Source organism: Pagrus major, chromosome 7 (assembly GCF_040436345.1).
Source record: "Pagrus major chromosome 7, Pma_NU_1.0".
NCBI lineage: Eukaryota > Metazoa > Chordata > Actinopteri > Spariformes > Sparidae > Pagrus > Pagrus major.
In genome coordinates, this window is record NC_133221.1 from 27,373,792 (window position 1) to 27,390,184 (window position 16,393).

At 41.8% G+C, this 16,393-nt stretch overlaps 1 protein-coding gene across 1 annotated transcript in view; it reads left to right on the plus strand.

Annotated features, from left to right (window-relative positions):
- Positions 1–16,393, plus strand: part of LOC140999798 (plexin-A1-like) — a 255,076-nt gene that overhangs the window by 16,296 nt on the left and 222,387 nt on the right. The window contains exon 2 of the mRNA XM_073470337.1: positions 9,184–9,366. Within this exon, the coding sequence (XP_073326438.1) occupies positions 9,184–9,366 (183 nt within the window). The remainder of the gene's footprint in view (positions 1–9,183; positions 9,367–16,393) is intronic.

The following is a 16,393-nucleotide window of genomic DNA, read 5'->3' on the forward strand; positions in this document are numbered from 1 at the left end:
TGTGGGTTTTGGAATGTTGGTTGGACAAAATAAATGATTTGAAGATGTTACTTTAGCTCCAAATTAGTTTTGACATTTTATGGATTAAACAATTAACTTATAAATCATAAAAATAACGGTCAGTTTAATCAATAATGAAATGATCATTACAGTAGTTGCAGCCATACTCCACAGAGCTTCAAAAACTGCAACAAGGTAACTTTACAAGACGAGATGATTTGATTTTGATGGTCCCAGTGCTCCATTATCGTTCTGTCCATAGCCTGCAGTGATGATGGTACATGCTAACACAATCAATATGCAAGCTTATTGTTCCATTTAAATATTGTTACAAAGTGTAGTTGTGACAAATTGTGTATTTTTGTGTCTTGTGCTTATCATGTTTTAATAGTAATTTAACCAACTGTGATGATAGAAGGTGGGAACTGTGTGTGTGAACACATGTGGCGGCAGTCATGTGTGTGTGTGTGTGTGTGTGTGTGTGTGTGTGTGGGATACAGACGCTCGTAGTTCTGTTGCCATTAGAGCAGACTGCACTGCCAGATGTCTGCACAAAGTCCACTGTGTGTGTTTGTGTGGATGTCTTGCGGAGGCTGCCCATACACTTCCCTCTTCCCCACTACATGCACACACACTTTCTCACCCACATGTACACAATGGGATGTGTGTGCATCTATACTTGTGTGTGTGTGTGTGTGTGTGTGTGTGTGTGTGTGTGTGTGTGTGTGTGTGTGTGTTGAAGCAGGTCAAAGCTTCAAGTGTCCCAGTCTGTTAGACAGATGTTAGAGATCCCCGCTGCACCCTGTCAGACACACACGCAGACTTTTTCTCTCTTTCATACACACTGACAAACAAACATGCACACACAGAAACACACACTCACTCATTAACAACCAATTAGAGAGCAGATATTGGCTCACAGGGGGAATCTAAAGGCCAACCAGTGCTGTTCTCCGCTTCCAACGCCAAGTCACAACAAATACCTGGACACAGGCCAGAAGTGTGTGTTTGTGTGTGTGTGTTTCTTCTTCTTCCCAAGTTTGGCAGTTCAGTCTCATCTCCTTTCTTTATTAAAAAAGACACACACACACACACACACATACACACATTCTAACCCTCATATAATTAAATGCATTTTTTCCACTCTGCAAGTCTTGTTGTTCATTGCATCAGCCAGCGTGTCTCAGTAGTACAACTCTCGCTTCAACATTATCTTTCCCACATGGGAGCAAGACACGAGCTATGTTCAGCACACACACACACACACACACACACACACACACACACGTACACTCGCAGCAACACACGCACATGCCGCCCGTTCTCCGTGGGATTGGAGCGATGTGTTTATGCCAGTGTTGGATGAGGAGATGCTCGAGACATTCGGCTCTCTGGAGACCATGTTGACAACATCTCTCCCTCTGTCTCCCTCTCTGTTTACCTCAATCACGGCCTCAGCTCGCTCATTCCCTCTCTGTGTGTGATGTGTTTTTCCAGTTCTTTTCACATTTGATTTGATGGCGAAGTCAATTAGACAGATGTAGGTACTTTCATTCCACTAAACTACAGAGGGAGAGAGAGAGAGAAAGACAGCAGTGCACATACGAACATTGTAACACATCAGGAACGAGAGTAAGGCTTTTCCTAGATCCAAAGTTTTGGACCTGATCAGAAACGGACTCAAATAGGGCTGATCATTTTCACTGTCAATAAATCTGTTGATTATCTTCTTACCCATTAGTTGTTTGGTCGATAAAATGTCAGAAATTGGTGAAAACTGTCAAAAAGCCCAAAGCTACCTCCTTAAATATCTTTTTTTGTGCACAACCACAGATATTACTGTCACACAGGAGTAAAGAAACCAGAAAACATTAACATTTAATGAGCTGGAATCAAAGAATTAGTTGCTGACTAGTTTGAAAGGTGACGACTAATCAATTAATTGTTGCAGCTCCAATCTTAAACAGAACCGGTCTGAAATAGACTCAACAGTTAGAGGATCCTAATGCAGCCGACCCACACAGAGTGGAAACAGGACCCAGCATGACGCTCCACTAATTAACAAGCCGCCGCGATCAAAAGAGAAGCACTGCATGTCCCAACATCCATTGAAAAGTCATGCAACAGAAGCTGCTCTCCATGCTTCGAAGTAGGGCAGCATCCCATGATTATTATCAATATTGATTCATTTGACAGTTATCTTCTCAATTAAACTGAGTGATCACCTGGTCAAGACAATGTCAGAGGAAATAGTGAAAACTGCCTGTTTTAATGTCCTTTAAGCCCAAAGACATGTCATCAAATGTCTTGTCTTCAGTCTGTCTAGGTCTCAAAACAATTTGGACCTGGTCCAACTTCAGTTGAGGGTCGGGTCAAAGTTCCTAACCAAGTGAACCATTGAAGGCCTCTCTTCCACAGCTATTAAACATTATATAAATGCTAGTTTGTGCTGTTTTTGAAACCATTTTTTGTTTCATTCAAGGAAGTAGTGGAGGATAAAGTGACCCTAATCAGCAAATGAGATTATGTAGCTGCAAAGTAGATTTTACAATGGTTCAAAGCTTAGCCTGATCCGCACTGTGTCGTATTAAGTAGCATAAACCTGTTTTTCTTGCACTCAGGGCGTCATTAGCAGGAAATACAGATTAATGCTCATGTGCTCATGCTCTTGTTTAATGCTCAGTTTGTGCTACGGATTAAGTTATTTTGATTGTGATAAACATCAACGCAAGCTTGAATGTACCCCATGGTATATTTGACATACATTAATCTATGAAGCATTCTATGCACATCATTTTAAAGAGAGAGTTTAAATGGAAAGAGACCACATCTGTCTTTTAATTCATTTTTATCTCAACTACACACCTGTAAAGTTGTGATGTTATTGCAGTGACAAAAATCTATCCTCAGACAGACAGACAGACAGACAGACAGACAGACAGACAGACATAAACACCCGACACACATACAGAGACTCACAAGGTGAAAACAATACCAGCGTCGCTGTCGCTGCTGGTAAAAATATTTCATAACACACTGAAGGATATGCAAATAAACTCTGCAAGATGTTTTTCGGTGCAAAGTAAGAAGAGAGAGGACACAGACACATAGAAGGTTACTGAAACTGCGGTTTTACAGTAGATGTGTGTGTGTCTGATGTGTGTAATGTGTGTCTGCGGGGATGTGTTGGTAACGTGTTCCTCCCAGTGCCACATCCTCTAAAAAACCACCGTACGGTCACAGCAGCTCTTCTACTTACACGGTTAATGGACAACTCAAAGAGCTGAATTCAAATGTCTCTCTCTCTCTCTGTCACTCTGTCTCTTGCTCGCTTGCTCTCTCGCGTCCCGGGTTGAGGCTCATTAGTGGTGACAAGAGTGCTGTTGACCCTTAGCCTTCCCCCGTGTCTTCCCTCCTATCTCCCCTCTTTTTGTTTCCTTTTTTCCCCTCCCCAGCTCCTCTCCTCTCTCTTCATCTCACTTGCCCCACTCTTTCCCTCATCACCCCATCATCATTCACGCAGCGTGAGTTTGGCAGGGGTCTGCGAGTGTGTATGTGTGTGTATATGTTGCCAGGGGCCAGCCTGCTCCTGTGTACAGCAGAGGTCTTTGGCAAGGACAGCACAGGGGACTCTGTCCTTGTCTAACCCCCTGGAAATAGCGCAAAGGTGTGTGTGTGTGTGTGTGTGTGTGTGTGTGTGTGTGTGTGTGTGTGTGTGTGTGTGTGTGTGTGATAATGCTATGTACAGTGTCCTGAGTATGAGCTATAGCTAGTAATAATAGTAGCACGGTCAGAGGTCCAGCAGGCCAACAGGGACATGCTACATAACGCTTATAGAGGCACTAATAAAAGACTACAGCAGGTCACCTTATGTTAGGGACACATTAAAGGATCATTACACTGATTAACACACAGTGGTGGAATCTAAATAGGTATTATACGTACTATATTTAAAGGGTACTTTGCTTCTACTTCACTACATCTCATTTCTATCTGACAGCTTCAGTCAGTTACTTATTATATTACAATATCCATACTCTTCCTGTCCAGTGTATCAGCAGATTTTGAATTTAAAAGTTGTTTTTGATAAACTGAAGGATCCAGTGTTACTTTATGGGATGAGAAAAATCTCCTACTTCTTCAGCTAAATAAACTTTTAAGATCTCCTAGATTAAATCTGGAGAATTCGAATTTAAAATATGTTTCTGATAAACCGAAGGATGAAGTCTTTCTTTACCACTTCATTCATTGTTAAACTAAGTAAACTATTTACAAACCCTCTTGGATTAGCAGGAAAATGCATCATCACAGAGCTGAGCACAGGGCTGTTCTTCTGAGCTCATAGAAAAGAACAGAATATGATGCATTGCTGTGGATTACACTAGCCAACAGTATATAAAGTAATTCAAATCAGCACAACTTTAAACTTTAAAAGTAGTGAACTGTAAACACATTAGTGCAGCAACTTTGGATAAACTTTGCTGATAATACTTATTATTCTTTTACTATTATCACAGTGTGGCATAAATACTTTTACTGAATACCTCTTCCACCGCTAGTCAGACCAAAGACTGTACAACTCTCCAGGTGTTGATTCATATAATTTTAACTTCAAAGAATCAACACAATTATTGACGACAGAACACCTCTTCAAGTAAAGGTGGAAATAAAATCACAATGGCAGAGGTTAGACATAGTAAATGGTTGTTTGAAGAATGACCTGAGTATAATGAATTTCACCAATCAAATCTGACCATGATAATATGACATATAGTGTGTTTGATATTATGACGGGGTATCTAGAGTGTCCTAAACAAAATGTGAGAGCACAAATTAGGGCTTCACAGTATTGGAAAAAAACGCATGCATGTTACTCTATAGCAACAAACTCCGATTTATCCAAGAACCCTTAAATGAGTTGAAATGATGTTTATATTAGACAAACTTCTCTCAGAAAATGAGAACCGTGCAAGTTTTGCATTTGTATAAAGCAGCACAACAGTTGTAGCATGACTTTTTGAGTTAATTTGCCTTACTTGACATTGCACATTCTGTGATGTTGACTATTGCGCATGTGCACATTGTGTTGTCACTGCTGAAACGATATATTGTGCATCCTTAGGAGAAGTGACCAACAGTAAATCAGAGCCCATTTGAAAGAAAGGCCTGTCAATGAGTGTCCATACTTATTGGTACTGGAAAACTGAAATTCTTGCTCAGATTCATACTGCTCTTTGTTAATTGTTTGAAGAGTTTCTGATTTGAATCAGTTTTATCAATTCAGAACTTAGTTCTTAGACTGGCTTGTCTCAGGTATACCCAGCCATAGCCATATACTGAACACATATCTGACAAAAGTGGGCCTAGATCGTCCAGCATGGAACGGTCTTAGGCCCCATTTACACTTGTAATTGAGTGTCTTGCTAACACTTGACATCCCTGTACTCTCGTCAGTGTAACTTCAGCTGCCATTGTTGACTGACTTAGTCCCACTTTGGGAGCAGAAAAGCTTGCACGAGCATCTCGAAGAAACACATAAATTTACATCTTTTAAGCAGATGCATGAAGTTTCTCAGTGTAAATGGATTGCATTCAGTGTGTGTGATGATGATTACATGTAAGTCAGGATTTCTTTGGGCTTCATGACATGCACCACATGTTAAAAATGCTTCTTATACACTAACAATGACCTATAATTTTTAGTCCGAGACATAGAAAAACAAACAGAAGGTGATCAAAATGATGAAAGTCTGTGTTTTCTAAATGAGGCTCTTCTGTCACGTCCGTATTAGCGGCTGAAAAAGCGTCTCCTCAACGAGCTGCTGTGGAGGGATGATAGAGTAGGCACGCCGTAGGAATTACATGACTACAAGGCACACAACAGCTAGCAGATGTCAGGTCTGTGTGAGGCCACATTTGTCTGCAGTGAAAACACGTCGACTGAACGCTCCACTGTGCCTCAATCTGAGCTGTTGACTCTATGGTAATGATGCAAGTCAGGCTAAACATAACAAACCATTAGCGTCCTCAGCATGCCGGCAACAGCGCTGGGAAGATGGCGATCTCACATTCTGTGTGAGCTCCACAGACACTGGGAGTGCAGATTAGTTTATAAGTACGAGGCACCCCGGCATAAATAAATCCAGCCTAAATTATTATTGTTATTACCAGCGACTGCCATAAACCATTTTTACTGCAGTCGTGTTCTTTAAAAGTTTTGGTTTGGACACAAAGAGGATGGCAGGCCAGTTTTGATTCAGTATTCATAAGTCTTCTCTTTGTGCCCTATTATTTATTCTCAGCTTGGTGGAGAGACCTCTAGCAGCTACATTTAGTCGTTCTTAACAACAATCCCGTGACCTGTAAATGCTCGAGGATCATCGCCCTGATGATGCTCTTGAAGGAAGGAAAAAATGGGACAAAGGAAGGAAAGAGCTGCAGGCACGTGAAAGCAATAAAAAAAAAGAGCAACCCTTCTGGGACGGACTTGATTTCCCACTGGCCGGTCTTTGTGAACCTTGAGAGAAAGAAAGAGCAATGAGGAAAAAGAGAAAAGAGTGAAGAAGAGGATTAGGAGCAGGAAGAGGAGGAGGAGAAAGGGATGAAAGGAAAGAGGAGATAGAGAGAGAGGAAATGAGCGGAAGTTCTGCTGTCTTTATCAGAGGAAACAAGGGGATCAGTGGCAGCAACCCAAGACCAGGGTTCACGCTGTCACCGAGCCAGACTCTCTCTCTCTTCTTCCTCCTCTCCCTGTCTTGATTTCCACATGTTCACTCCCTCCTCATCATATCTGACTCCATCTCCTCTGCATCACTTCACTTGCTTTTCCTTTTTCTGTTTACTTGCTCTAGTTTTCCTTCTTTGTCCTCTCTTCCTCTCAAATTACTCGCTAAACAGTTTCCAAAATTGAGAACATGTTTATGTAAATCGCACAAAAGCCGAAGCATTGTTTGTACGTCTCTCCCTCTCTCTCCCTTTTCCTCTCACTTTGTTCTAGAAGTTCAACTTTGCAGCGTTTCTGGCAGGAAAATTCTGCCACAGGCTTTTTTTTTTTCTATTCAACCCTTCCTCAACCTGCAACACACACAGTTACGTGCACACACACACACACACACACACACACACACACACACACACACACACACACACACACACATTCCTTGACAGCTCTGCTGGTTTTGGAGGGATGGGGTGATTGATTAGTCTCTATGGAGACAATACGTCTTGTAATGAACAAGAGAAAGCTAGCATGTTCATTTGTGGAGTGTGGGAGGGTCCAGCCCGGTTGTGTGTGTGTGTGTGTGTGTGTGTGTGTGCGCTTTGTTCCTGTGAATGTTAATCTACATTTTTCTGCTTCATATTTTCGGTTTGTGTCTGCATGTGAATTACCATAGTGAGCTCGTTTATAAGCAAATGGATATTGCAATCTTTTTTTTTGTCACACTTGGCCGAGGGGGAAGAGGTGCTTAGTCAATAATGCTTAAATGTGACAAAGTGCAAAGGGTAAATACTTGGTGAATAAATCTTGTCGTGCATGACGCATGTGACTTAAACATCCACTGAAGAGATGAAAAATAACAACAGATGAAAATGTCAGATGCGTGTGGGCGATGAGCAGACAGTAACCTTCCTCAAATTAATATAGAAAACAAACAGAAATGTCATACTGTCCTATGAATCCTACACTCTGGCTTTGGCTTTACAAATTTGTCTGAAGTTGAAAATGTCATTATCATGAAAAGTTCATTCCTGGTCTATCTTAAAAAAGAGGGTTAGTAACTACAAAAACCAAGGCAACCAATACTTGGGATTGCTTGAATTTTTCTTAATTACTGATATAGTTCAACTTTTTAAACTTGTTTAATGTAATAAGTATGTAAATTTAATAAATTCCCAGGTAGACTTCACTGCACTTTGCTTTTGCACTACCAGTATATCATGTCAGGATTTTTATTTCATGAAAATTTCTGAAAGGAAACAAAGTCATTAAAGCACAAAACTGCTGTTCTGATAACGTATTTGGCTGGACAGTCAAAAAACTGGCAGTGACACCAGAATGAGTAATTAGAGCTTCAAACTGTATCTCCACGAACCAACTCATAATGTAAATGTGCATTTAATGAGCGTTTTCTTTTAAAATTTGCTCTACGTTTGGATGGAAACTTGGCTCATGTACTCTTCACCCGTGTACTGTATGTTTATTAGTATATGTCACTGTGTGTATGAGCGAGCGTCTGTGTAATCTCCTCCCAGACTTGTGTGGACCTGAAGTTGTGTATTTCCTTCAGTGCTTCTCAGTATGTGTGCTCGTGTGTGTGTGTGAGGTCGCCACAGTAATTCAGTTGCTGTCGATTATCTCCGTTACACATGTCAGTCGGGGGGAACCTCCTGATGCGCACATAGCTATCACATGCTTTTAATGACATGCCTATTACACGCACGCACACATACGCACAGGTTCATAAATCAGGCGTGACATATCAACATATCAGCGTGGCGATGTGCCTGTACCAGACACTTTGATTATGATATGCTAATCTGACCTATAATTTACTTCCTGTCATCTCTCTGTCATCTCCGCCGGTGTCCTGCTGGCGTGTTCTCTCCCCCCCTCTCCATGTTTACTCCAGCTCCATCTGATGCACTCCCTGTATTGGCTTGTCTCTTATTGGAAACCACGCTGCCAAAGCTGTATACAAAGAAATCAATATTTAAAACATTAGCGAACAACTGTTCATCCATTCGAACCATGCTGAGATGCTTAATTGCTTGGTTTGACATCATGTACTATGAAATAATCAAAGGCTGAGATGGAGGGGAAGGCATCAATCACATAGGCCTCAATTGGAAACCAGTTTGATCGTGCCTTTTGTCCTCACTGCAAGACGAATGTCACTGTCTCCTCTTGTCTATCAGTTTTCAAAAAAGTAACTAAAAAAGGGAGCTGAGGAAAATGAAGTTAATTTTTCCAGTGACGCCCATTAATTTCTCACCATTCCTCCCTAAATCTGCAGCAGCTTGGCTTCGCTCCAGCACCATAAAACGTGCTCTAAGTGCCGAGGAGATGGAAAGCCTCCTCCTTCTTTAAGAATTAATGTTGGTTTAACGAGAAAAGGGATTTAAAAAGTGTTAATAGTTGAGTTAATGGCTCTCTCTCTCCTTCTATCCTCCCCGACACCCCAGCCGCTGCAGATAGACGACAACTTCTGCGGCCAGGACTTCAACCAGCCTCTGGGGGGCACTACCGCCATCGAGGGCATCCCGCTCTACGTGGACAAGGACGACGGCATGACATCTGTGGCGGCCTACGACTACCGCGGACACACTGTGGCGTTCACTGGCACCCGCAGCGGACGCATGAAGAAGGTAGGCCTCCTAGAGTGTGTGTGTGCATGAGTGTGTGCGCTCAGTTTGCTCTGTAAAGTAGAGGGTGTGTTGCTGTTGTGGTGTGAAGCCATCTCAACTCCATTGGTGATGACTCATCAATGTTTTAACTTGGAGTAAAGGACTCCAAACAATTCAAACTGGCAAAAGTCAACGATACAGCCACTCAAAAAACATAACGATGCCTCTAACATTGACTTTAAGTGTTGAAATTACATATAAATGTTCTAATGCTATCACATAAGTTCAGAGTTAAGGACCACATTCAGTACCTGCTGTAGTACTGGATAATTGAAAGGTAAATTACTTAAGGGTTAACTAGTGCAGCTGCCCTGATTTGCAAGAGGTGATGGACCGATAAGAAACACAGTCAGGTTAGAATTGTAAATGTGTTATATTCTACTGAGTGGTAGAGGTGAATCAAAATGTCAGACACATCTTCTGTTTTAAGTAATGTTTTACAAAGAAGCTACTAACTAGAGGTCAGCCACCACGGACACACTCCCAGAAACTACTCCTGTAGCAACAATGTGGAGGTGTGGGGTTGGGGCAATGGACAGAACCACTATGAGGCATATGAAGGGGGGACCCACTCTTTAAAAACTTTAATAAGCATAAGTGTTTTCAGTTAATATTATATTATTTATATTATATCTTTACAATGATTTAGGCTATTGAGGGGGACAACTCTGTTTTTTGCAGGATGGGGGGGTCTGGACCCCTCTGTCCCCCGTGTAATTCCCACCTATGTGTTTATGTAGAAGTTGCCCTTAACTATTCCACGTAATAATTGAATAAAAACATGAGGTTTATGCATAAGATTGCTTTAATCTATTCAGACTTATTTAAAGGAGACATATTATGCTCATTTTCAGGTTCATAGTTTTATTTTGGGTCACTACTAGAGAGGTTTACATGCTTAAGTGTGAACTGTTCTGATCTTTTACATGCACAAGAACCTTTATAAAACACTGACGGACAGGAAGAAAAGGAAAAAGCGTAACAATTTGATTAAATGTGATGTTTTACATTGAACTCAGGTAATACAATTAGATGAAAAATGTACACATAATTAAAGTACTGATGTTTTAGGCATTAATATGTTTTTTAAGTTTACAGTAAATGTGTAAATTGTTCAAGAAATATCATCACAAAGGAACAGTGCTGTTCTGCAGCTGTAACATTATCAGCTGACAGTTTCTGTCGTCCTTTCTTGTTGTGTATTTTCTGGCTTTTGTTGTTGGCTCTTTCTTATACATTGTCAACGATGTGAGACATAAATTACAGCGAAAACTGACATAAAACGAATAAAATGTGACTAAATTGGGGATTCAAATGCCCCTGCTGGAGTAAAAAAACTTGAGTGTGTGTGTGTGTGTGTGTGTGTGTGTGTGTGTGTGTGTGTGTGTGTGTGTGTGTGTGTGTCTGTTTTCATGCTCTGCGGAAATCCATTTTCACTTTGAAGCAATTTTGTGTCATTTTATGATGTATTTTCAATGGTCATTGGTTTTGGCATCGCTGACAAATGGTTTTGTCATCAGAAATCTCATTGCAGACATCAGCTGTGACTGTGTGTGTGTGACTGTGTGTGTGTGTGTGTGTGTGTGACTGTGTGTGTGACTGTGTGTGTGTGTGTGTGTGTGTGTGTGATTTGTCTCAAAATGGCTTTTTACTACTCTAACATTGTCATTGAATGCTTTTTAAAAAAAATAGCGAATAAGACACATATAGTACGATGAAGGAAAAAGTATGGCAGCAGCTCCGGCGATGCCAGTTTTCTCCTACACAGCGAGGTCGTGTGTGTGTGTGTGTGTGTGTGTGTTTGTATCTGCTGGTGTGTGGAGCTCATGCTGTTCGACAAAGCCGAGCTGTGTGGGTTTTATCTTGCAGAGTGTTGTTTGGTGGTCTAGTCACGGTGCTGTCAAGAGCCAGGGAGTGTTTCTGAGTGGCTATAAGGTGTGTGACGATGATTTCATATGTGCGTCCTTAATACCTTTGCCGTTAAAGCCCCATGTTAAGTGTGTGTTTGTATGAGTGTGTGCAGATCTGTGCATTTGTTGTGTGCTGTCCTCAATCACAGGCAAGTAGTAATTTCCCACCATGTTCAGCATACACACAGCACGCAGTCCCTCTGAGTGTTTGCCTGTGGGGTTTACAGTATGTGTGTGCGCTCCTCAAGTACCCATGTTGAGTAGACCTCACGGTGTGTCTGCCAATCAGCTGCTCCTTCATCTGAGATCCTGACTGTGTTTTTTCACTTTTCCCCTCAGCGGGACGTCTCCGTACCAGAGTGTCCGTGTCACCAGTACTCCGGAGACTAAATAAAACGGTTACCTGAGGATAAAAATAATCACGTAAAATCCATAGATGACACAAAATAAATTTAAAAAAAGAATCCACGTTTCACTGTCAGCGGCGTTTAACTTTGAAAAGTTTTCGAGCCTGTTCCCCAGAGCTCGTCCCCACTTTGAAGTCATCTATCATTTTGTAGGTGCTCACATGGTGATGTCTTTGTTTGGACGTCTTTGTGTTCACATCGCATTTTCTGTCATTTTCCATTAAAGCCGACAAAAAGGCATTTTGAAACATTCAGCTGCTGCGTTTTTTTTTTTTGATACGAGTTTGACAGTTTCAGCATTAGGGCCCGTGTGTTTCTGTAGTCGGCTGAGTATCTGTTGCAGTAATGCTGCTGTCAACTGCTTTTATATCGGCTATGATAATGGGCACAACACACACTCCCTGGCACGCGCACATGCCTCCTTACACAGCTTCCTGTCTCTGGTGTTTTGCTAAGTCGACTGAAACCTAGCCCACTAGTCCTTGCGCCTGACCCCTGTTCTGACGTGTGTGTGTGCAGATGGATGATTTGTGTGTGTGTGTTCAGCGTGTGGGGTCAGCAGATCCTGGATGATATCCCGCTGATCGGAATCCCATTTCCCCTCAGCCGGCGTGTCTTCCTGTGCTCGGGGGATGGAGGGAGGAAGGTGAACACGGAGGTGGAGGCTGCCGGTGTCCTCGCACAGATCAATGCAGATGCTGCAGTAACATGCAGTCGTCTGTATGAGCAGGAGAAAGGCGAGACGGGACACCGGTGGCGATAAATCAGCAGCCATTAAGACCTATAGTCAGTTTATGAGGCCTGTACATTTGTCGGTGTCTGGTAAAGTCTCTTTCGTCTGACACGGGAGGTGATTAGTTCGAGCTTTAAATTAGGTCATCCAAAATAAATTGGAGAACAACGGCTGAAGTTGATTTGTACATAACAGAATTTGGAGGGAGGAAGAGGCAGTAGAGCTGGGATTAGAGAGAAAGAGGAGAGGAGAGGGGCTGAGTCAGATGGAGAGAGATGGTTACAGGCTGTGTGGTTTTATTGCTATTCATTGGGAGTTAAACTGTGCTCCTTGGCCTAATGAAATGTAAAGCTGCAGCGTATCGATGTCTGCACACGCGCACGCTCATTAGAATTCCTGCAATGTGACTGTTGCTGAATATGTGTTTGCCTGCGTGGACACGTCTCGGCTGCTAGACTCCCTGTATTGATTGATCTATGAATATATAATGGCTAGTGTAAATCTTAGACCTAGGCAGCCCATTGGATAAGTGATGGTGTCTTTGTCTGTGTGCGTGTGCGTGTGTGTGTGTGTGTGTGTGTGTGTGTGTGTGTGTGTGTGTGTGTGTGTGTGAGGGCAAACAGAGAGAGAGAGAGAGCTGTGACGTAAACCGGGGTGAATCTGTGCCACCTCACATCAGCATGACTAATCAGAAAGCCGTCACTGACTAACCACACAGCACATATGTGCTAAATACCCACCTAGCTTCTCTGTTGCTTAGTTAATGTGTTTCTTTCCAACACTGTTTTAAGAGTTGGCCTTGCTGACTGCAAATCAACATTCCACTGGTAAATTCTTGTGACTCTTTCTTTTATTGGCTTCATGTGGCACAGTGCAGAACAGTTGATTACAGTATTTTTGATTTAATTGTGCTGAATTGCCCTCGTTAGCAAAAGGTAGCTATTGACCGGTCAGATTGCTGATCTGGATATAACATCGTGGTGATTATGATGCAGATTGTACGCCTTGCAATGTAAGACACATGGCAGGATGTGGATGGAGAATATAAGTCTGTTGGTCTGTTCAAAATCAAATAAATCAGCAACTATTTTACAGTAACAATAAGTGATTAATTGTTTCACTTGTGTTAGACAAAACAAGCAATTTGAATTTGATATTTTTTATAGATTATTAGATCATTTGGGAACTAATCATCAGACTAATTGCTAATAAAATAAGTAATAGTTGCGACCCTAAACCATCGTACATAACATGTATTACAGTGAGCTTAGTTTGTGGAGCACATGATGAAAACAAGATGGCACAATGTTGAACCTAAGTAAGATGTAAAGCTCTTTTCAAATGGGACTTATTTCCAATATCAGAAGTCAAAAACACAATATACTCATTGTTGTAGCAGGTAAAGAGTGACTTTGGTGTTTGCTACATAGTGGCCGCTGTGATCAAACTTAGTGTGACAGTAGCATAAGTGTAAAACAATAAGAGACATCCCGCATTGAGTGTGAACATTCTTTGACCCTGGAAAGAGTAAAAATCTTAACTCAAGCTCCACTGACTAGCTTTTTTCCGATATTTCAACTTGAGCTGCACAATATTGGAAAACCATAACATTTGTTTTTCTGTGTTTATATGTTACAAATACAGGAATTTTCAAAAGATAACTTACATACTCCATGTATCCAAAAACCCAATTGGACTAAATTAGACCTACCTGATACCAGATATGATAAATCTTGAAGATTAGTTTTGGAAAATGGGAACCTTGCGACTTTTGTGTTTGTATCAAGCAGCAAAACAGTTGTAGCAGAACATGTCTTTGTTAAATTGCCTTACTTGACATGGCACATCCTGCGGTGTGACTATTTTGCATGTGCACATTGCGATGTTGATGCTGAAATGATATGTTCAACCCTACCTTCAACTTCATCTCAGCTGAGGACAACTACTCCAGTTGAAACCATTTGGAAAAGCTAATTAGTGGACCTTGATTTAAAATGTTACTACAAATGACTCAACACTGTCAGTTAGATGGAACTGTAAATGGTAACATACAGCTCACCTATGTTAGGTCGTGGGAACAGTGTTGCTTAGTGACTAACAAAGTAAAAATGGATGCCACCTTGCTCACTTCGTGTTTACCGCCTTTTAATGTCAGGCATTAGGTGTGAGAAAAGTGTAGGCAACAAGATCGTCTTTACTCTTTAACATGGTTATCATGAAGGCGCTATTAAGTGTAGGATGTATAGTGCAGAAAGGAAGGCGGGGATAAAGGATTAGGAGGGTGTTGAAGGCTGAAGGACGTTATAGAATGTATGATAAAAGCCTGAGGACCCAGGGTGGCAAGATAAAAGACACGAGACAGAGGAATGTCTGATGAAAGATGTGAAGTAGGACAAAGCATGTAGGACATATTGCGTGTAAGGAAACAGTTTACTGGATGTAGGATGCAGCCTTGCAGCCACAGTGTGAAGACAGAACAGGCTGCCTGTCTCCTCGTGGAGAGCCACCAGTCACATGCCCGCCAGCAGCAGCAGCATGTTTAAGTTTATACATTATATATTGTTGTTCTTTGCTAAAGACTTCAAAGAAGAACATGAGTACATTTCTCTTTTTAACACCACAGTGCACCACTCTGTAGGTAGACCAAGTGTAGGTGGGGTATGGATAGCTTTTAACAGCATGAAAACGCACTATGGGCTGCCTTCTGTGCCGTTTGCCAGAAACATCCTAAAACACCCCCCTCAGATCTCAGTAAAAACCTGGAAATCCTTTCATTCCCCTCATTTCGTCTCCTCTTTTGTCTAACTGGGAGAACAAGGCGCTCTCGCCACATCAGGCTAGATGAAAAGAAACTCTCAACAGCCTGAAGTATTTCCAGATTTCAGAAACAAAAAGAGGCGAGCAAGACGGCGAAGAGTGAGGGGAGATTTACCCAGAGCGGCGTATAGGTGTGTGAACGTGGATGTGTGTGTGGTGGGTGAAGGGGGGGTGGTTTCATGTCATTTCATCATTTCCCTGCTAGCAGCGAATCCAATTACTTTTCCCTTTCCTTTCTATCTTGGAAGATAGCCTGAGTGACAGGAGCGATTGGAGCAGTGCTGCTGAGGTAACTGTGCCAACCGGTTGATTGACACAACGCTGGCACTTCGCTGCCTTGAGACACGGAGTCGAGTGAGACTGGTTAGACTTCAGGGCATCTCGGAGCCAGCGAGGTGGACCAGAAGTTCAGCGGCCCCACTCCTCCGATGTACACCCTCCCACTCAGAGATGATCTAATTCGTTCTTTGGCAAGAGGCTCCGTGCTTTCTCCTCAACTTTCCATGTGACAGCGGTGACATATGTCACCCCATCATACCTATCTCCCTCTCCCCCCAGGAACAGCATCCCCCCCACCCCAACCCCCTTAATGATAACAACCCCTCAGCAAGATGATAAGCTGTGTATATTCTGTGAATTGAGTCATGATGTGCCCACCATCTCTTCAGCAGTGTATCCAATAATGAATTCCAACTTTAAGTCAGGCGACGCCTACTTGCGTCATTACATTCCAGTTTGCATACATTTACTCAAGTACTGTACAATTTTGAGGTGCTTGTACTTTAAGTTTTTGCTCTTTACTAAAGCATTCTGCTTTAAATTTCTACTGCGTTACATTTCAGAGGAAAGTATTGTACTACTACACTATAATACCAACGATTTAATTGACAGCTGCAATTACTTATTACTTCACAGATTATGTTTTACATAAAAAGATAAATGATAATACACTTTTAAGTATTAAAAGCAACATTATGTAGCTTTTTTACCTTAAAATGCAGTGTAGTGAATGGCACAAAATGCCAATTTCTACATAATGTTGCTTTAAATCAGTGCATCCCAATCATTTTCACTCATGACCCCTTAGAAAGCTGTATTTATTGGGGGGGCTTTGTCATATA